The sequence below is a fragment of the Microcaecilia unicolor genome, chromosome 5 (assembly GCF_901765095.1).
Source record: "Microcaecilia unicolor chromosome 5, aMicUni1.1, whole genome shotgun sequence".
Classification (NCBI taxonomy): Eukaryota; Metazoa; Chordata; class Amphibia; order Gymnophiona; family Siphonopidae; genus Microcaecilia; species Microcaecilia unicolor.
Window position 1 is genome coordinate 6,683,038 of NC_044035.1, and position 21,470 is coordinate 6,704,507.

Below are 21,470 nucleotides of genomic sequence, written 5' to 3' on the forward strand. Positions count from 1 at the left end.
CCAGGGAGGATAACAATAACGCCTTTATTGGGATTGTTTAAAAATACGACCTGATACGGTCGTGTATCTTTAGTAGCGTGGATGTGCATCCCCCATAGGTACTGTTATGGAAGTAATAGGTCATTTAGCTGCAATATAGTTACAGCACATATTCAACAGATTGCCAAAACCTGTCATTTCTTCCTCTATAATATCGCCAAAATTCGCCCTCTCCTTTCTGAGCACGCTACCAGAACCCTCATCCACACTCTCATCACCTCTTGGACTACTGCAACTTGCTTCTCACCGGTCTTCCACTCAGCCATATCTCTCCTCTTCAATCTGTTCAAAATTCTGCTGCACGATTAATATTTCACCAAAGTCGCTATGCCCATATCAGCCCTCTTCTGAAGTCACTTCACTGGCTCCCTCTCCGTTTCCGTATACAGATCAAGCTCCTCTTATTAACCTATAAGTGCATTCACTCTGCTGCCCCTCACTACCTCTCTCCACCCTCATCTCTCCCTACACTCCTTCCCAGGAACTCCGTTCACTAGGCAAATCTCTCCTAATTGCACCCTTCTCCTCCATCGCTAACGCCAGACTCCGTTCCTTTTATCTTGCCACACCGTATGCCTAGAATAAACTTCCTGAGCCATTACGTCAAGCTCCATCCGTGGCCGCCTTGAAATCCGGGCTAAAGGCCTACCTGTTTGATGCTGCTTTCAATTCCTAACCTGTCACCTGCTCGTAACCTTTATCTTGTCTTCCTCTCTTCAATAGTCCCTTTTCCATGTGTGTCCTTCTGTCTGTCCTTCCCTTATCCCTTATTTGTCCTGTCTGTCCTGATTTAGATTGTAAGTTCTATTGAGCAGGGACTGTCTTTTCTTCATGTTCAATTGTGAAGCGCTGCGTATGACTGGTAGCGCTATAGAAATGATTTGTAGTACTAGTAGTGTAGTGCTTAGGCTTCTGTAGAATCAGTCAGGTGGTCTCTATAAGTGTTTTTTTCTCCTCACATAGTTATTAGTTCCCGTGGAGCATGCTAAAGGTGTTTGCACTTTAGAATTGGTTCTCAGTTGGTGGTTAGGGATCATGACATCCAGGAAGAGAGGAAGCAGTGGGAGATGGCCGTTGACCAGTTTTGGTTAATTACATTTGAAGCATAAGTACTATTACTACTACTACTTAACATTTCTAGAGCGCTACTAGGGTTACGCAGCGCTGTACAATTTAACAAAGAGAGACAGTCCCTGCTCAAAGAGCTTACAATCTAATAGATAAGAGTGAGACAAATATAGGACAATCAAGCCATTGTGACATCACTGATGAAGTTGGCTCTTAGGCATTGGTGGAATGAGGCATTATGACATCACAATCTCAGCTCTGGATACCAGAGACTGAGACTCTTCACACTAAGGGGGGAAGTGGGCCAAGTATAGGACAGTCGAGCCATTGTGACATCACTGATGAGGTTGGCTCTTAGGCATTGGTGGAATGAGGCATTATGACATCACAATCTCAGCTCTGGTTAAATCACTGCTATATGTAATACTACTACTACTACTACTACTACTACTTAACATTTCTTGAGCGCTACTAGGGTTACGCAGCGCTGTACAATTTAACAAAGAGAGACAGTCCCTGCTCAAAGAGCTTACAATCTAATAGATAAGAGTGAGACAAATATAGGACAATCAAGCCATTGTGACATCACTGATGAGGTTGGCTCTTAGGCATTGGTGGAATGAGGCATTATGACATCACAATCTCAGCTCTGGATACCAGAGACTGAAACTCTTCACACTAAGGGGGGAAGTGGGCCAAGTATAGGACAGTTGAGCCATTGTGACATCACTGATGAGGTTGGCTCTTAGGCATTGGTGGAATGAGGCATTATGACATCACAATCTCAGCTCTGGTTAAATCACTGCTATATGTAATACTACTACTACTACTTAACATTTCTAGAGCGCTACTAGGGTTACGCAGCGCTGTACAATTTAACAAAGAGAGACAGTCCCTGCTCAAAGAGCTTACAATCTAATAGACAAGTGAACGGTCGGTCCGATAGGGGCAGTCAAATTGGGGCAGTCTGGATTCACTGAACGGTAAGGGTTAGGTGCCGAACGCAGCATTGAAGAGGTGGGCTTTAAGCAAAGACTTGAAGACGGGCAGGGAGGGGGCTTGGCGTAAGGGCTCAGGAAGGTTGTTCCAAGCATAGGGTGAGGCGAGGCATAACACGTTGATCAACTTTTCCCATGTCTCTTTTGTTGTCCAGGCACCAGAGTTGATTTTTGCCTCAGACAGGAAGCCCTGGTTTGTTTTTTTTTAACAGGCTAAAGGAAACCCAGCTAGTGCCTATTGTCAGCCAGCATGGCAGGAGCATGTGTGATGACCCTTTTGAGACACCACTAATTAAGAGCTAGCTCTGCAGTTCCCAAACTTCGGTGAGATGGCAGAACAGAGATTAAAAACAATTGAAGAAAACAAGCCAAGCAGCAGGGGCAGAAATACATTTACATAGTAACATAGTAGATGAAGGCAGAAAAAGACCTGCACGGTCCATCTAGTCTGCCCAAGAATTTAAACTCATATGTGCTACTTTATGGGTATACTTGACCTTGATTTGTTTCTGCCATTTTCAGGGCACAGACCATAGAAGTCTGCCCAGAACAAGGCCCACCCCCCCAACCACCAGCCCCATCTCCCCCCACTGGCTCTGCCACCCAATCTCGGCTAAGCTTCTGAGGATCCCTCAGGATATGCTTATCTATAGAGGCCAAAATTAGCTGCAGATGCCTGGCTCAGCGTGAGAGCCAAGGGGGTGTAGGCCTACCAGATACGTGGCGCTATTACGAGGCTGCAGTTTTGAAAGCATTGAAGAATTTCAATGATAGCTCTGGTAAGTCTCACTGGGTTCACATGGAATACCAGATCCTCTGACCTTTCTACGCCTTTAAGGCAGCAGGTCAGGGAGCTGCTTCAGACACTTATGTGGGTTTCTCATCCGTTTCTAGTTCCTCTGATTGGATTGTGGCGGAAAATCAAGTGCACTCTGGGCATTAGTGGTCAGCTTTACTCATCCAGCAAGCTGCAATTTTAGCAACTTTGGCATCGGTAAAAACTTTGTAAAAACCATGGAAAATGTTTGTTTTCTGAACTTTATTCCTTACATTTTTTTTTCATTTCATTTGGTATTTTTTTTTTGGCTAGGTTTGTTTCTCTTTCAATGTTTGACTTGTTTTCCTTTAGGTTAGGGGAGCTAAATTGCTCATTTTCACAGCCATAAATAGTTCTAGCAGGTGTGAAATTCTGTGGGTACTTTTTCCTCGGACCAATTTTGAAAGGGAAGGCACGTACTTGGCTTTTCAGAACTGGTGCAAAATGCACAAGCAGATGTATCTGTGGGTTGTACTTCACTGCAGGTAGTTTGAAAATTGCTCCCTAATTTATGGAAATAATATGGCAAAAAGTCCCAATTAACAAGCCGAATAAATCAAACTGGTAATTTTATATCATTACTCATAAATTACTCCAAAAGCTTTAGATCATATTTAGTTACCATACTATAATGTGGAATAAGGATCATCAGTCAGCCACTTAAATGTCTTATTGCTTGGATTTCTATTCATCTTTTGAATGCTATAAACATCATTTGATCAAAAGTCCCACTTATTTTATGTTATTTTTGTATTTTTAACTGTTGGGCAGACTGGATAGACCATTCAGGTGTTGATCTGCCATCACTTACTATGAAAACAGGACAACTCTTCCTTGACCTATGCTCTGTCCTGCCAGAACTTCCTTTCCATTATTGTAGTTACACACGTAGACTTGCATTCTTTCTTGCACGCGATGGTACTGAGTTCTCATTAGCACTTGCAACTTAGTTCATTGTAATGCCAGCAGTCTGCCTGTCTTTTGAGATAGGCCTTACTTGACCAGAGGATTGAAGTCCCACTCTATGGAAACAGCTTTGTAATATTGAACAGGTATTGGACTGATCTGGTATGGATGCTAAGAAAGGAGAACTTATTTCTTGCCTGATGATAATTTTCTTTCTTTTAGTCTCTCCAGACCAGTTCAGAAACACTCCCTAGTTGAATATTACTGAAATTGCTTCCATTCTTACTGTTTCACAGTTCAGTGTTCCTCTATTTTGAAATTACTCTACCTGATATCATTTGGAGAACTGTGTGTCAGTAGAAGGCAATATTGCCTTCTTGCAATAAATGCTGGATGAATGCAACATTTGACCTGAAGGGTGAATATGAGCTCCATTGCTTGGTCATTCGCAATACTGAGCATTCTGCGGCTGCACGGTGCCCTTAAGGAGCAAATTACCACGAACTACTTTCCCTGTCTCCATCCACTGGTCGGACATATCCCACAGGTTCTGGTCTGGTCTAGTAGGTCTAAAGGAAAGAAAATTATCAGGTAAGACACAATTTCTCCTTCTCAAAGTAATTGCTGTAGGTCTTTTCTTAGGTGACCAGTCAATCCTTTATGTAGCTGACATTATATAAAGAACAGTTATTTGCTTAAATTTATGGCATTTTAAGAATGTATGAGTATTTAAAATATTGAATAATGACTAAATCAGTGGTTCTCAAACCTGATCCTGGAGGTACCCCAGCCAGTCAGGATTTCAGATTATAAGTACATAAGTATTGCCATACTGGGAAAAACCAAAGGTCCATCGAGCCCAACATCCTGTTTCCAACAGTAGCCAATCCAGGTCACAATACCTGGCAAGATCCCAAAAATGTACAAAACATTTTATACTGCTTATCCCAGAAATAGTGGATTTTCCCCAGTCCATTTAATAACGATCTATGGACTTTTCCTTTAGGAAGCCATCCAAACCTTTTTTTAAACTCCGCTAAGCGAACCGCCTTTACCACATTATCTGGCAATGAGTTCCAGAGTTTAATTACACGTTGAGTGAAGAAAGGTTTTCTCCGATTCGTTTTAAATTTACTACATTGTAGCTTCATCGCATGCCATCTAGTCCTAGTATTTTAGAAAGCGTAAACAGATGCTTCACATCTACCCGTTCAACTCCACTCATTATTTTATAGACCTCTATCATATCTCCCCTCAGCCGCCTTTTCTCCAAGCTGAAGAGCCTTAGCCGCTTTAGCTTTTCCTAATAGGGAAGTTGTTCCATCCCCTTTATCATTTTCGTCGCCCTTCTCTGCACCTTTTCTAATTCCACTATATCTTTTTTGAGGTGAGGCAACCAGAATTGAACACAAAATTCGAGGTGCGGTCGCGCCATGGAGTGATACAAAGGCATTATAACATCCTCCTTTTTGTTTTCCATTCCTTTCCTAATAATACCTAACATTCTATTTGCTTTCTTAGCCGCAGCAGAACACTGAGCAGAAGGTTTCAACGTATCATCAACGATGAAACCTAGAGCCCTTTCTTGGTCCGTGACTAACGTGGAACCTTGCATGACGTAGCTATAATTCGGGTTCCTCTTTCCCAGATGCATCACTTTGCACTTGCTCACATTAAACGTCATCTACCATTTAGACATCCAGTCTCCCAGTCTCGTATGGTCCTCTTGTAATTTTTCACAATCCTCCCGCGATTTAACGATTTTGAATAACTTAGTGTCATCAGCAAATTTAATTACCTCACTAGTTACTCCCATCTCCAGGTCATTTATAAATATGCACAATGAATATTTATGAGAGAGATTTGCATGTAGTGGAGGCAGTACATACAGATCTCTCTCATGAATATTCATTGTGGATATCCTGAAAAAGTGACTGTCTTGGGGTGCCTCCAGGACCATGTTTGGGAATCACTGAACTAAATTGTTTATATTAAATATTATAAATTCTTAAAAATCATAAAATACTCATATAAGGTTTGTAAACTGCCTCTGGTATAGAAAACAGTGGACCTATAATTTACATAGAGGCCCTTTTAGCCGCATTAGGTGCTAACATATGATTAAAATGGTGTGCCATTGGACGTGATCAGACCTCCTGCAGTAACTGCCAAATCTGTGCATGCTAACTGTATGCTACTAAATATAGTGGAGGAGGGGCCTAGTGGCTAGAGCACCGGTCTTGCGATCCAGAAGTGGCCGGTTCAAATCCCACTGCTGCTCCTTGTGATCTTGGGCAAGTCACTTAACCCTCCATTGCCTCAGGTACAAACTTAGATTATGAGCCCTCCTGGGACAGAGAAATATCCAGTGTACCTGAATGTAACTCACCTTGAGCAACTACTGAAAAAGGGGTGAGCAAAATGGAAATAAAAATATATATTGGAGGGGGTGTGTTTCTGGGAGGCAGAGAGTGAGCATTGCTGTACTGATCAGTTAGTGAAGTTAGTGAATGCTAACTGATTAATACGCAGCCCTTTCTGCCCACAAAATGGGTGGTGGTAAATGTTATAATGACCGCATGCTAGTGGCAACAATACAAAAAGGCCACTTTTACAGCTGCATTCAAAAATTTGCCTTAGCGCCACTTTTTACCACAGCTTAGTAAAATTGCCCCACAATGTCTCAAGATGAATTAGCATTTGTTTAAAGTGGCTTAAGAATGATTGGTAATGAATGGCAATTGTAAACGTTTCATATTGTCAGAATGTTACCTGATCAGATGGTAAATTTCTGCCACTTCTCGCAAAATATGGCTGTTTCTCGCTTGTAATTTCAACAAAAATGTTTGATAACAATCCACACAGAATTGATAATAGCTAGAATGGCTGTTTCATGTAAGTAGGATAACCAACCGTATCCACAGTTCTGAATTATTTATCCTCTCACTTTCCATAAGAACATTAGAATCAGGTCTTTTTCTGCCGTCATCTACTATGTTACCATAATGGGCAGACCAAAGGCCTATCAAGCCCAGTACCATGTTTCCAACAGTGGCTGATTCAGGTCACAAGCACCCAGCAGATCCCAAAAAGCAGCTTGATTCCTTGCACCTGTCCTCTCTAGGAATAAGTATGGCTTTTCCCATGTCTACCTTAAGTTTGACTTTTTCTCCAGGAAACTGTCCAAACAAGTTCCCCCACACACACTCCGGCTACCCAAATTCAGCTATGCAACTGCTTTTGACACGTCATCCATCTGTCAACAAGTACCAAAACCTAACTATGCATTGAATGAAAAAACATTTTCTCCTATTTGTTGTAACTTCATGCCATGTGTTCCCCTGTCTTTGTTTACTTTTTCAAAAAATACAATCTATTTGCGTTTACCTCCACTCAGTTTTAAAGACATCTATCGTATTTCCCCTCAACCTTCTCTTCTCCAAGTGGAGACTCTTCACCTTTTAGGTTTTCCTTATAGAACAGTTGATCCCCTTTATCATGTTGGTCGTCCTTCTCTCTACCTCTAATTTTTTTTATAAGATGTGGCAACCAGAATTGCACATTATACTCGAGGTGGGGTCACTTGTTTTATTCTCGCTTCCTTTCCTAACAATTTCCAATATTTAGTTTTTTGGTCACTTCTGCACATTGAGCAAAGAAGACTCAGGAATAATATCAGAAAGTATTTTTTCACCGAGAGGGTGGTGGATACTTGGAATGCCCTACTGCGGCAGGTGGTAGAGATGAAAACCATAACAGAATTCAAAAATTGTATTTATTTATTTTATTTATTGCATTTGTATCCCACATTCCCCCACCTATTTGCAGGCTCAATGTGACATTATCGTAACAACGTATAAGATACAGTTAGTAATGTGTGGTGATCAAGGACGGAAAGAGGGAGAAGGAAGGTAGTGATAAGGATAGTTGTATAAGGTGACCTTTCATATTGCAAGGGACAGTACTCCGCACAACCTTTTCGCTGCCTCTAGAATTTGAACGAGCTCATAGAGCGCTCTCACTCACTTTCTCGACACTCCGTGCAGGATGCAGCCCAAAGCCTCGCTGTTTTACAAAGTTATGAGGTCTCCTATTCCTGTTCCACGATCCTCTACGCAACATGTCTGGGAAATGGACCTCCAGGACTCTTTGTCAGATGCTCAATGGGCTCGTGTGTGGTCAAAGGGTCCAAGGGCTTCCCTGTCGGCCGCAATCTCACAATCTCTCTTTTTTATGTACCACAGGGCCCTTTGGACACCTAGAAAGAGCAAATTGTCTGGGACTTCAAGTTGTGATTTATGTTGGTCTTGTAAACAAACCACAGGAACTCTTATGCATCTTTTGCTAGAATGTCCTGATCTGGTATTGTTCTGGGCAGATGTTTGGGATAAGTTGCAAAGGATTTTTGGGTTTCAGGACTCTTTTCTACCAAAGTATGTAAGTAATCTGGAAGTCAATTTGCACCCCATTTATATTTGCAGAGAGCGATAAACTGCTTTTTGACTTCTTGGTCTCTATTGCGTTGAAATTAATAATATTGCATTGGAAAGATAACTCTCCAGTCAGTGTCATTCTTTGGTGGAATTGGGTCTTATTGTACAAGAGATATGAGCAACTTTCAGTTAATGATATCCCTGGGTCTCATTATGGTTCTCAGAAATGGAAAACTCTCGACCTCTTTCTGTCATCAGCTGTCTAATTGCATTGCCTAATGTTTGATCTCAGCTTAATGTATAACATTATTTTGTATAGTATAAGTTGTTGCATTTGCTGTATTTTTGAAAATCCCAATAAAAATATTTTTAAAAAAATGCATGGGATAAAATACGTAGGAAACCTGTTTAGAAAGAATCGATCCAAAGAAGCTTAGCAGAGAACTAGGTGGCAACACTGGTAATTGGGAAGCAAAGCCAGTACGGGGTGTACATCTACGGTCTGTGTCTTGATTGTGGCTGGATAGATTTGGATGGGCTGGAATGAAGCTGCTTATAGGCTTCGATAACAACTTAAAAGTTTTTGAACAAAGACAGTGCCAGGCAGACTTCTACAGTCTTTGTCCTGAAAAGAGGATGGACAAATCAAGTTCAAGTATACGTATGTTGTATCACTTCATACCTTATGTAGTAACTTTATCTCTTTGGGCAGACTGGATGGACCGTACAGGCCTTTATGTGCCGTCATCTACTATGTTACTATGCTTGTCCATATTTTTTGTCTAAATCCTTTTTCTGGATAGTGACTCCTAATGTGTAACCTAGCATCTTGTAGCTATAATTTGGGGTTGTCTGTCCTATGTGCATCACTCCTGTACTCACTCATATTAAATTGTATCTGCTATTTGGAAGCCCAGGCTCCCCAGCCTTGCAAGCTCCTTATGCAGTTTCTCATAAGTAACATTATGATTTAATACATTTTGAATAATTTTGTTGTTATCTGCAAATCTGATGACTTTTCAAATCATGAATGATTGTGTTGAAAAGCACTAGTCCCAGTACAGATCCCTGGAGTACTCCACTATATACCTTCCTTCATTGAGAAAATTGGCCATTTAACCCTACTTTTATAACTGTTTCCTAATCCACAACAGAAGACTTTGGGGTGGGGGTGGGGTGGGTTAACCTTTGCATAGTAGATTGACAGATAAATGACCTGTACGGTCCATCCAGTCTATCCGAGAACCTCGTATCATAAGGTAAAATGTTTTCTGATCAGATGCACTGTATGAACTGGCTCAGTGTTTATATGTTTACTCACACCTAATTGATTGATGTGGTAAGACTTCCCTTTGCTAAATTCGCGTTGACTTTGTCACATTAAATCATGTCTGTCTATTCTTTCAGTAATTTTGTTCTTTATAATAGTTTCTACCATTTTGCTGGACACTGATCCCAGGCTCACCACACCGTAGTTCCTGTGTCATCCCATAACCCTTTTTAAAAATTAGCATTAAGTTGGCCACTCTTCAGTCTCTAGGTACAGTAGATGATTTAAACGATAGATTAAGGATTACTAATAGTAGATCTGATTCTTAAAGTACTTTGGGGTGTATACCATCTTGTCCGGGTGATTTGCTGCTGTTTAGTTTGTTGATATGGCCTCTTATATTTTCCAGTTTCACTGAAATGTTTCAATTCCTCTGAATCATGTTCATTAATACTGTTTGTGGCATGAGTAGTTCTTTCATCTTCCTCAGTAAAATCTGAAGCAAATAATTTAAAGTCTGTTATGGCCTTCTCCTCCCTGAGCGCCTTCTTTATCCTATTGTCATCTTATGGTCTTTCTGACTCCCTTACAGCCTTCTTGCTTTGAACATACCTGGAGAAAGATTGTTATAAGATTTTGCGTCTATGCCATGCTTAAAAGACCATATGATCTATCCCCATCTGTATCATCTAATCTCTACTATCTTTTCCTCTACTTTAGAGATCCTCTCTGTGATTGTCCTATGCTTTCTTGAATTCAGATGTAGTTTATACATCTACCACTCTTTCCATAAAGAAGTATTTTGTTTGAAATTACTTCTGCTTTACAACTAAATTGCCAGCGCCGGTCCTGTTTCCATTTTTATTTGACAGATTTCTTTTGGCTTTCACCTCACCCAGACTGTGTGTTTGTTGCCAGTAATGTGGAGATAGAATTAATTGAGGCCCTGTCTTCCAGCAATCTGAAAACAGCAAAGAGACTTAAGTCTAGATTTACTAAAAGGCATTACTGTGCTAAGACACATTTACCTCAGGTGACATTTTATGCGTTGAGACCTGTTTAATACTAATGCGCATCATCAGGTCTCCCTGTGGGGTTAGGTGGTAAGTATGTAAATATTTGTCGGCCAATTATAAGTCTCTGCTTTTAGGCTGGCACCTGCAGTGCAATGGGAGAGTTGTGTACCCTTGGAAACTACATTGGAGACTTGCCTTTGCCCCTGTCATTGTTCTTAAATTACAAATTGTTCTTAAAACAAGGCATCAAAGTAGTTAAAATACCCAAGAGACCTCAACGTCCGGAAATTACAAAAGACTTAGCTGTTCGGAAGAGCATATCCTACTGACCCAACTTAATTACCTAAATCCAACAACACAAAGAAATCCAAACTTGTATTGAACTTTATATTCGTTATATAACATCCCTCTTTATGATCCCTTGATGTGTCTGTTTACATCTATTTCATTGTAAATAACTTCAATCTATATTTGTTTCTTCACCGTAGGCGGCTATCGCCTCACGGCACTACGTAAGCCACATTGAGCCTGCAAATAGGTGGGAAAATGTGGGGTACAAATGCAACAAATAAATAAAGTGGGTTTTTAATTGCAGATTGTACTTCGTGAAATCCTTACTTTAAAGGCAACTTTTTCACTGATGAGAAGAATCTTGTGCACGGGGCCCGGGATTTGCTACTTATAACCCTTTGTTTTTGTTGTTTTTCAGCTTTGCTTCTAGAAGCTCAGTCGACGCCGTTTCAAGTCACCCCTTCCACTATGGCTAATATAGTGAAAGGCCTGTACACTCTGAGACCAGGTAACGACTCCTGTCCATTATATGTGACTGTCATTTTGATTTCCTGGCATGTGTGGGTGAAGTGATGATCCAACGACGCAGAATCGTTTTCGTTTTTTTTGCCTGGCAGCTTCTTCCTGCTCCTTTGGGTTTTAAGTCAATTAAAAAGAAAGCATACTCTAAATGAAGCTACAGTACTTCGAGCTTTTTGTAGCAAGCAAGAGTTTTCCATCATTTGTAATTATCATTCTCCATTTTGTGCATAAATCAGAGGAAGCAGAGGAGACATTTAAAGAAGTAAACTCCTTTTATCTCAGCTGGGCAAGAGACGACATGGCTTCTTTTGGAACCTGCCACAAGAGTCCTGAAGCAACAGTGTGTTATGGCTACAAGCTGACTGAATTTCGGTTTCAGTTTTGGCACTGAAACCGGCCCGAAATCCGGGTTGGGCCATGCTTTAGTTTTGGCCGAAAATGGCAGTTCATTTTTTTTTCTTCTGAAACTAGCCCGCCCCCTTCCCCCAACCAGAACGTGACAACTCTACCCCTCTCCTCGACCACGAGCTTCATCCTCCCACCACCTGAGGGCCCTCCTTGGGCCTACCTTAGTGGTCTAGTGGCCTCTTTGGGGAAGGAACGATCTTCAGTCACTCCTGTCCATGCTGTCTCCGCAGTCAAAATGGCTGCTGCGACTTCCCATGTCAGCCTTGTGACACTGCTGCAGGAAGTCGCAACAGCTATTTTGAGATTGAAGCTGGCATGAGCAGGAGGAGCTGAAGGTTGCATGCATCTTTAATCTTATCAGCTTCTTACTGTTCTCCCTGTTTGCTTAATCCTTTCATCCCATTAGATTTTCACACTTTATTTTCAAGCATCTTGCCATAAATATTTCAAGCATAAAAATGAATAACCAAATTTAATTTAGGTGTTCTTACACCTCTGCTTTTGCTCACGTTGTTTAAAATGCATTGTGTGCGTAGTTGGGATCCCCATAGCAGGGGAGAAAGCCAGAATAATGGTCTAGCATTATACCACAGACATTTGCACAGAGGAAGGAAGGAGGTGAGATTTTCCCTATTACAGGTAATAAATAGAAATAAAACAAAACATAGAAAAGAAATGATACCTTTTTTATTGGACTAACTTAATAGATTTTTTTGTTTAGCTTTTGAAGGTAGCCCTTCTTCGTCAGATTGGAAATAAGCAAATGTTGATAAATATCAGAATATATCATGGAAACACAAAAGTCTCAAAGGAAGAGGGTGGGGTAGTTTAGGTGAGAAACAGGGGGGGGGGGGCTGGGTAAATGAGAGAGAGGGAGAGATGGATGGCTGATAAGCAGTAGAATTTTATGGTTTATAATGGGCTAGAAAATCTTGGTGGGTGTCAAAATATTTCATCATTTTGACTTCAGAGGTCTTACGTTCCTAGATTATCTTAAAGTTTCTTTTTAGTATTCTCACCATAAAATCATTGATGCAGTGCTCTGGTTTTGTGAAGTGCTGTTCCATACAGACCTGGTTGGCATTGGCATTTTTCATATGACGTCTATGTAGATTAAATATCATCTTTAGCATCTGGCTTGTTTCTCCAATATAGCACCCTTCTTCACACTTTTTACATTGAATGTATACCACATTTGAAGATGAGCATGTGAAGGATTCCCTTATGCTGAGTATTTTTCCCGTGTGAATGACTGTGGGATCCTGTGAAATGTGTTGGCACAGTTTGCAGCTAGATATATTACAAAGATGTGTGCCATTCTCTCTTCTTTTTCAGTTTCTTTCGAGAGCTTGCTTTTCACTGGTTTGTACGTTAAGTTGGGAGGTTGTCGGAAGGCTAGCACTGGTGGGGATGAGAATATCTCTTTCAGTAGTTCATCCTCCTGGAACAGTGACTGTAGATTTTTTATGATTCTTCTCAGTTCTTCTAGCTCTGGATTGTATGTCTGTGGCTTTCTTTGCCTTGTATTTCAATAGGCTTTCCCTGGGTATTTTAAGGGAAGAGGCACCATTCTTGGAGATTATTTTGGGGTTGTAACCTTTTTGTTTGATTCAGTCAGGAATTTGAGGTGTTTGTCTCTGTCTCTTTGATCAGAGCAGATAGGATGGTGTCTTGTGACTTGGCCCTGTATAAAAGTAAATCTCTGGAACTATCAATTATCACAGCATGAGATCTCTGTTCTGTCCAAAGGACTTTCATTTTGCCCCTCTCACAAGCTAGATGAAATTCAACTATACTCAGAAGAGTTCTTTAGAAAATTGTGGTTGAAGGTAGGGTTACCATTCGTCCGGATTTCCCCGGACATGTCCTCTTTTGAGGGCATGTCTGGGGTGTCCGGCGGATTTTGCCTGCACCCACGTTTGTCCGGATTTCTGGACAAACGTGGGCGCGGGTGCGGGCAGGCGCGTGCGTGTGGGCGCGCGATCGGCGCCGTGGGTCTGGTCTCCCGTCCCCTCCCCTTCCTTACCATGTTCCCTGGTGGTCTAGTGACGTCTTCGGGGCAGGAAAGAGCACCCTCTTTCCTGCCCGGAGCGCTGCCTCCCCTGTCTATCATCCTCCTCGGTCTGGCTGGGAATTCAAAATGGCCGCCGAGAGTTGAACTCTCGCGAGGCCGCTTCAACTCTCGGTGGCCATTTTGAATCCCCAGCCAGACCGAGGAGGATGCAGCAGGCAAGGGCAGGCAGCGCTCCGGGCAGGAAAGAGGGGGCTCTTTCCTGCCCCGAAGAGAAGACGCTACTAGACCACCAGGGCTAGATAGTAAGTGAGGGGGGGAGGGGACTATGTGACGGGGGGGGGGGGATAGGGGCGGAACGAGGACCCGAAGGGGGCGTGGCGGGGGTGGGGCATGTGGCGGGGGCGGGGTAGGGGCGTGACATGTGTCCTCTTTTTCAGAAGACACAAAATGGTAACCCTAGTTGAAGGTATGTTTCCACATAAAAGATGGACAAAACAATTAATTAGACAACTACATAGAAAGTTTCAGACAGGGTGAAATCACAACTTTCTAGCAAACAAAAGAAAATTCTGTACAACCTCTCTCCACCAGATATAGCGCCCATAAAAACCCTATAAAATAACCAAAACATTGTCATGAAACCTGCAGACAAAGGAGGCTCTGTAGTGCTTATGGACACAAAAAAGTGCATTGAAGGACATAGACAACACATACTACGTGAAACTAACTGAGGAACCCATGCAGGATTATGCAAAACAACTGAAAAATCTTATCAAAACACAAATAAAACAGCTTCATACAAGACACCACAGACTTTATGAACAAATTTAAAAACATCAAGCAGTTATCACCAGGTGCTCTTTAAGTCACAGTGGATGTAGAATCACTATACAGCAACATTCCCCATTCAGATGGCATAGCAGCATGTGATAAACTCCTAAAAACATCTACCCTGGACCACCAATACTCACCGGAAACTATTACAAAGCAGACTGAAGAAAAATGTCAGGAAGTATTTTTTCATGGAGAGAGTGGTGGATACTTGGAATGCCCTCCCGCAGGAGGTGGTGGAGTTGAAAACGGTAACGGAATTCAGAAATGTGTGGGATAAGCATAAAGGAATCCTATTCAGAAGGAATGGATCCTCAGAAGTTTAGCGGAGATTGGGTGGCAGAGCCGGTGGAAGGCGGGGCTTGTAGTTGGGAGGCGGGGCTAGTGCTGGGCAGACTTCTACGGTCTGTGCCCTGAAAATGGCAGATGCAAATCAAGGTCAGGTCTACACAAAAAGTAGCACATAAAGAGTTTATCTTGTTGGGCAGACTGGATGGACCGTGCAGGTCTTTCTCTGCCGTCATCTACTATGTAATCAGCCTTTAGAAGTGTGCCCTGTTCGTGGAATTGGGAAGGCACTTGTGTGCCTTTATAAAACTGCCCCCTCCCCCCAGCCAAACGTAGGCGCATGTGTTTTACACCTGCTGTGACCCTAGCACAGATATTGGTGGGTATTACAAGCGTAAGTCACACCTCTGCCCTAGGGAATGCCTACACCAATGCTTATCAACCTCATGATCGTGGCCAAATAAAATTGTGTGAAGCATGATGCACCTATGACAAGCTCATCCAGGTCACGTGTTGTGACCTCATTTGGGAAGCTCTGGCCTACACATCATATAAAAGCTTCTACCTTTCAAGTGTGTGTTCACAGGAGCAGTTCGTAAGCATCCGCTTTTCTAGCATTCAAGTCGCTTCTCAAATTAGCAACAAAGGGGCCTGAGAGAGGGAGAAGAGCAGGTCCAGAGTAAGACCTGCAGTAGCATGTGGGCAGGCTGGGTGCACCGTCCCTTTTTAGAGAGGAAATAGCTAGAGGAGTAGGCTTGGGAATAAGTACACCGGGGTTCAAATCCCGCTCTTCCCTTAAACAGGCTGCTTTATCTCTTGTTCCCTCAGATTTTTATTTATTTATTTATTTTTTTTGTTACATTTGTACCCCGCGCTTTCCCACTCATGGCAGGCTCAATGCGGCTTACATATTGTATACAGGTACTTATTTGTACCTGGGGCAATGGAGGGTTAAGTGACTTGCCCAGAGTCATAAGGAGCTGCAGTGGGAATTGAACCCAGTTCCCCAGGATCAGAGACTGCTGCACTAACCACTAGGCCACTCCTCCACTCCCCATCTAGATCATAAACTATCTGGAACATGCATTGTACTGGTAAATAGTTCCTTGTAAAGCTGTATATTAGTGAACTGAAAATATCTCGAAGTATCTGTAGAGCTGCAGAAGTGACTTTATGCCCACCTCCCTGTACAGAGCATGTCCTGAAACAAAAGTGAGGGATGCTGTTTCTTGTCTGTGAACACTCCTGCATATATTTTGTCTGTGTTCCATTTGCTATCGGTGAGTTACCATTTCCTTGTATTTTTCCTCTGCAGAGTGGGTTCAGCTAGCACCAGCGTTATTTTCTAAATTTATACCTAATATTCTCCCTCCGGCTGTGGAATCCGAGCTGCAGAACTATGCAGCACAGGACCAGAAATTTCAGCGAGATCTGATGCAAAATGGATTTAGCAGGTGAGAACTTGAGGAGAAACCTCGCAGACTGACTACTGCTGTTCTGAACTTCACAGGCAGAAAGTTATGCATGTAAAGGTCTTATCTATGGAAAACAGCTGGGTTTTAGTAGAAGATGTTAGACTGTTATTGAGGCATTTGGGACTTGGGGGATAACTTTTAAAGCTTCCCTCTCTTTCTGATCGTTAGTCCTTCCTGTCCATCTGTTTCTGATTCTCCTTTTCTCCTTTCCTTAGCTCCCCCATCCCTGTTCTTTTTTTTCTCTTCCCTCTCTGTACCCACTATTAAGAAAAATAAATTCCTCAGCGACCCTCCAGGCCGGTCAAGACGCTTGGGTTATGCACGTCTACCAGCAGAGGGAGACTGAGAACACTAAAACTTAAACCAGTATAAGCTAGCAGCCAACCCCCAAGCAGCCAGTAAATCTCAGTCTCCAGCAGAGGGTAGACATGCAGCCTGAGCAGTCAGTCTGGTCTGATAGGATTAGATTAGTAAAAGTAGTGTTATTTAACATGCAGACTTTTTTTTATTATGGATTTAGTTTATGCCTTTTCACTGGTAGATCAAGATGAGTTACATTCAGATTTAAGTAGGGTATTTTGTAAACATTGCAACAGAATTACAGCTTTTTAGCACTTGCTGGAAAACCTTTCCTTGAACTGCATGAGGCAAGTATTTTTATTTATTTGTATGTTTGTTGCATTTGTATCCCACATTTTCCCACCTATTTGCAGGCTCAATGCGGCTTACATAGTACCGTAAAGGCGTTCGCCAAGTCCGGTAGAGAAACAAATACAAGGTGATATTGTGGTCGAATAAGGCATTTGCCAAGTCCGGTAGAGTAACAAATACAAGGTGATATTGTGGTCGAATAAGGCATTTGCCAAGTCCAGTAGAGAAACAAATACAAGGTGATATTGTGGTCGAATAAGGCATTCGCCAAGTCCGGAAGAGAAACAAATACAAGGTGATATTGTGGTCGAATAAGGCATTCGCCAAGTCCGGAAGAGAAACAAATACAAGGTGATATTGTGGTCGAATAAGGCATTCGCCAAGTCCGGAAGAGAAACAAATACAAGGTGATATTGTGGTCGAATAAGGCATTCGCCAAGTCCGGAAGAGAAACAAATACAAGGTGATATTGTGGTCGAATAAGGCATTCGCCAAGTCTGGAAGAGAAACAAATACAAGGTGATATTGTGGTCGAATAAGGCATTCGCCAAGTCTGGAAGAGAAACAAATACAAGGTGATATTGTGGTCGAATAAGGCATTCGCCAAGTCTGGAAGAGAAACAAATACAAGGTGATATTGTGGTCGAATAAGGCATTCGCCAAGTCTGGAAGAGAAACAAATACAAGGTGATATTGTGATCGAATAAGGCATTCGCCAAGTCCGGAAGAAAAACAAATACAAGGTGATATTGTGGTCGAATAAGGCATTTGCCAAGTCCGGAAGAAAAACAAATACAAGGTGATATTGTGGTCGAATAAGGCATTTGCCAAGTCCGGAAGAGAAACAAATACAAGGTGATATTGTGGTCGAATAAGGCATTTGCCAAGTCCGGAAGAAAAACAAATACAAGGTGATATTGTGGTCAAATAAGGCATTTGCCAAGTCCGGAAGAGAAACAAATACAAGGTGATATTGTGGTCGAATAAGGCATTTGCCAAGTCCGGAAGAGAAACAAATACAAGGTGATATTGTGGTCAAATAAGGCATTTGCCAAGTCCGGAAGAGAAACAAATACAAGGTGATATTGTGGTCGAATAAGGCATTTGCCAAGTCCGGAAGAGAAACAAATACAAGGTGATATTGTGGTCAAATAAGGCATTTGCCAAGTCCGGAAGAGAAACAAATACAAGGTGATATTGTGGTCGAATAAGGCATTTGCCAAGTCCGGAAGAGAAACAAATACAAGGTGATATTGTGGTCGAATAAGGCATTCGCCAAGTCCGGAAGAAAAACAAATACAAGGTGATATTGTGGTCGAATAAGGCATTTGCCAAGTCCGGAAGAGAAACAAATACAAGGTGATATTGTGGTCGAATAAGGCATTTGCCAAGTCCAGAAGAGAAACAAATACAAGGTGATATTGTGGTCGAATAAGGCATTTGCCAATTCCGGAAGAGAAACAAATACAAGGTGATATTGTGGTCCAATAAGGCATTTGCCAAGTCCGGAAGAGAAACAAATACAAGGTGATATTGTGGTCGAATAAGGTATACGTGTGTCAGATACAATGGGGGTTGAAGGGATGAAAGTTTATACAGTGTCCATTTCGATCTTTGGTTTTGCTGTGTTGCAGAGTGTAGGTATCTATGTTGGGTCGGTGGGGTATGCCTGTTTGAAAAGAGAGGTTTTTAGTGATTTCCTGAAGTTTAGGTGGTCATAGGTTGTTTTCACCGCTTTTGGCAGTGCGTTCCATAGTTGTGTGCTTATAATAGGAGAAGCTGGATGCGTAGGTTGCTTTGTATTTGAGTCTAGACAGTTTTTTTTCCATCTTTCAGGTTTGTTTTGCCACACTGTGGCCCTATAATGGGATACACAACAGACCCATTGATTTCCCTGACTTGAGAGCATTTTACTAAATTAAATGGACATAGGATGCTTTATTTATCCTGTCATCTGACTGGCTGAATATTTCTTTCACGCTTCCTAGTGACGTTGAACCATTTATTTTCCTATTAGTGGAAGGGGCACCCAGACACACTTCATATATTTCTGAGGCTCGACTCTGTGTCCCTTCCCCTCCTGCTGCTTTCAGTCTGGCTATCCTCTGCCCACAGCTGCCCGACAGCTCATTGTGCAACAGGAGGATGTTTCTGAATCTCAGACTGTGCTGCTTTCAGTCCCACTGTCCTGTCATTCGCACACTGCCTGGCCGCTTAGTGTGCAGCAGGACATTGCTTCCTCACATGGTTCTGAGGCTCAGGCTGCATGTCCCTTCCCCTCCTGCTGCTTTCAGTCTGGCTATCCTCTGCCCACACGCTGCCTGATAGCTCATTGTGCAACACGAGGATGTTTCTGAGGCACAGACTGTGCCCCTTCCTCTCCTGCTGCTTTCAGTCCTCTGATTCGCACACTGCAGCAGGCAGACAGTACACAATGCTGCACACCGTCTACTCCCTCGTGCCCACGGGGCTCTGAAACATCAGACTTCCTGGCTGTTGTATATGTGTAGGGATTCCAGTGTCGGCTTTGAGAGTCGCAATAAAATTCTCATCTTTGGCAGACGGTGGTCTTCATCTTTTATTAACTTCTAAGTTTGTGGCATTCCTTGTATCAGAAATGGCTTTCCTATCTTCTTTCAACGGTTAGCCAGATGGCTAAAAGTGCTTTCTGGCACTGGTATACCGACTGTGTATCACATCAATATAAATGTCATTAGGATTCCTGATCTGGGTATTTCAATGAGCACTAGAAATAATGAGGATGGTGAATTGCGCAATGAGTATCTTATTATATGTATTTGCATACAGCGGCCCACGTTTGTAGAAACTTGTTTTAGTTACGTTGGACACCCAAGATTGAGTTCTTCACCCCAGGAAATCAGTAGCTCAGTGCTTGGACCTTGCTCTCGCCCTTTGACCTGTCTGTGTAATACTTCCCGGGAGCATCGGCACGGTTACTGGTAAATGCTCAGTGTATAACGCTGGTCCTATTGCACACTTTAGTGTATGACCTGGGAATTAGGCTGTTGTGCTTCTGGTCCCAAAAAGCGCACAGAGCAGACCCAGCATGGTGAAGTAAAACAAAATTTATTCAACGCAAATAGGTTAAAAATTCAAATGTGAGCAGTCTTGTGTGACAGGCTGGTGTTTTGAGATTTATGCTTGTGTGAAAGCTCGAAATAGCTCCTGCTGGTTTGTGTTAAGCCCCTGACGCAGCCCTTCAGAGGGCAAAACATGGCCATGTTGGGCGTATAGAGAATGTTGTATTTTTAACCTATTTGCGGGGAATACATTTTGTTTTACTTCACAACATTGGTCTGCTCTTCTTCTTCGCTGCTTTTGTTTTTCTGGGTCGTTGATCACATGCTTCATTTCGGTTAAGTCTGGGATTGCTAGATGGATTTCAGTGTAGTGCTTTGCTGGAGAGAGACTTACTGCCTGTGAGGCGAGATAAGGTTTGATCAGTGTTTGGAAGGGCTTAGAACAGATAATATCCATGCAGCAGATTGGGCACAGAAAGGCTTTTCCCACGCTCTCCAGCATATAAGGTCAGTTTTCTTGCTAGTTATGCATCTGTTCTGTATATGTGAAACTAGCATTATTAGCATTTAAAAGATTAATGCCAAGACTCTGATAAGAGTTTGGCTTGAGGCTGCTGATTTGGTTTCCAAATTGTCATGCTACTGACGGATTCAACTCGCTGCCTCATTTTCAAAGATCTAGGTGGTGGTTAATGCTTAGAGGATTTTGTGCTCTGCTACAGGTCAGCAGAAATACTGAGTGGGAGTGGAAATTTCTCTTCTTGTCATGAACCTTATACTAGATTCTGTGTTCCCTTATACCTTGCTTATACCTGACTAACACAGAATACTTTCTTCTTTCAACCCTAATGATGACACCCCTTGCCCCGTTCACTGTCCAAATAGGGCCTCAACCCCTTCATATATGCCGATGATGTGACGATATTCATCCCTTTCAAGAAGAATCTATCTGAAATTACTACCAAGATCTCAGATACCATAAACGCCATGGAAGCCTGGACTTCATCGTTTAAATTTAAAATTAACCAGGGAAAAAAGCACATTTCCTAATACTTTATGGCCACCTCCCTGTCGCAGAGCTTGTCCTGGAACGTAAGTGAAAGACGCTGTTTCACAAACATCATCCTCAGGTGAACACCCCTCCTAATAGTAGACAAACTAAAAATACTAGGAATTACCATCGACCATCATCTTTCCTTCGTTGACCAGGTTACAGACACCACCAAGAAAATGTTCCACACTATGTGGAAACTGAAGCGTATAAAAAACTATCTCCCCAAAGACGTATTCCGCACACTTGTCCATACCATGGTCCTAGTCCATTCGTACTACTGCAATGGAATATACACAGGATGCAAGGAACAAACATAAAAAAAACAAACTACAAACAGCACAAAGCACA

At 42.3% G+C, this 21,470-nt stretch overlaps 1 protein-coding gene across 2 annotated transcripts in view; it reads left to right on the top strand.

Moving 5' to 3' along the window:
- Positions 1–21,470, top strand: part of CACUL1 (CDK2 associated cullin domain 1) — a 97,265-nt gene that overhangs the window by 65,510 nt on the left and 10,285 nt on the right. For both annotated transcript variants that reach the window (XM_030202630.1, XM_030202631.1), the window contains exons 6-7: positions 11,257–11,346; positions 16,217–16,355. In XM_030202630.1, coding sequence (XP_030058490.1) covers positions 11,257–11,346; positions 16,217–16,355 — 229 coding nt within the window. The remainder of the gene's footprint in view (positions 1–11,256; positions 11,347–16,216; positions 16,356–21,470) is intronic.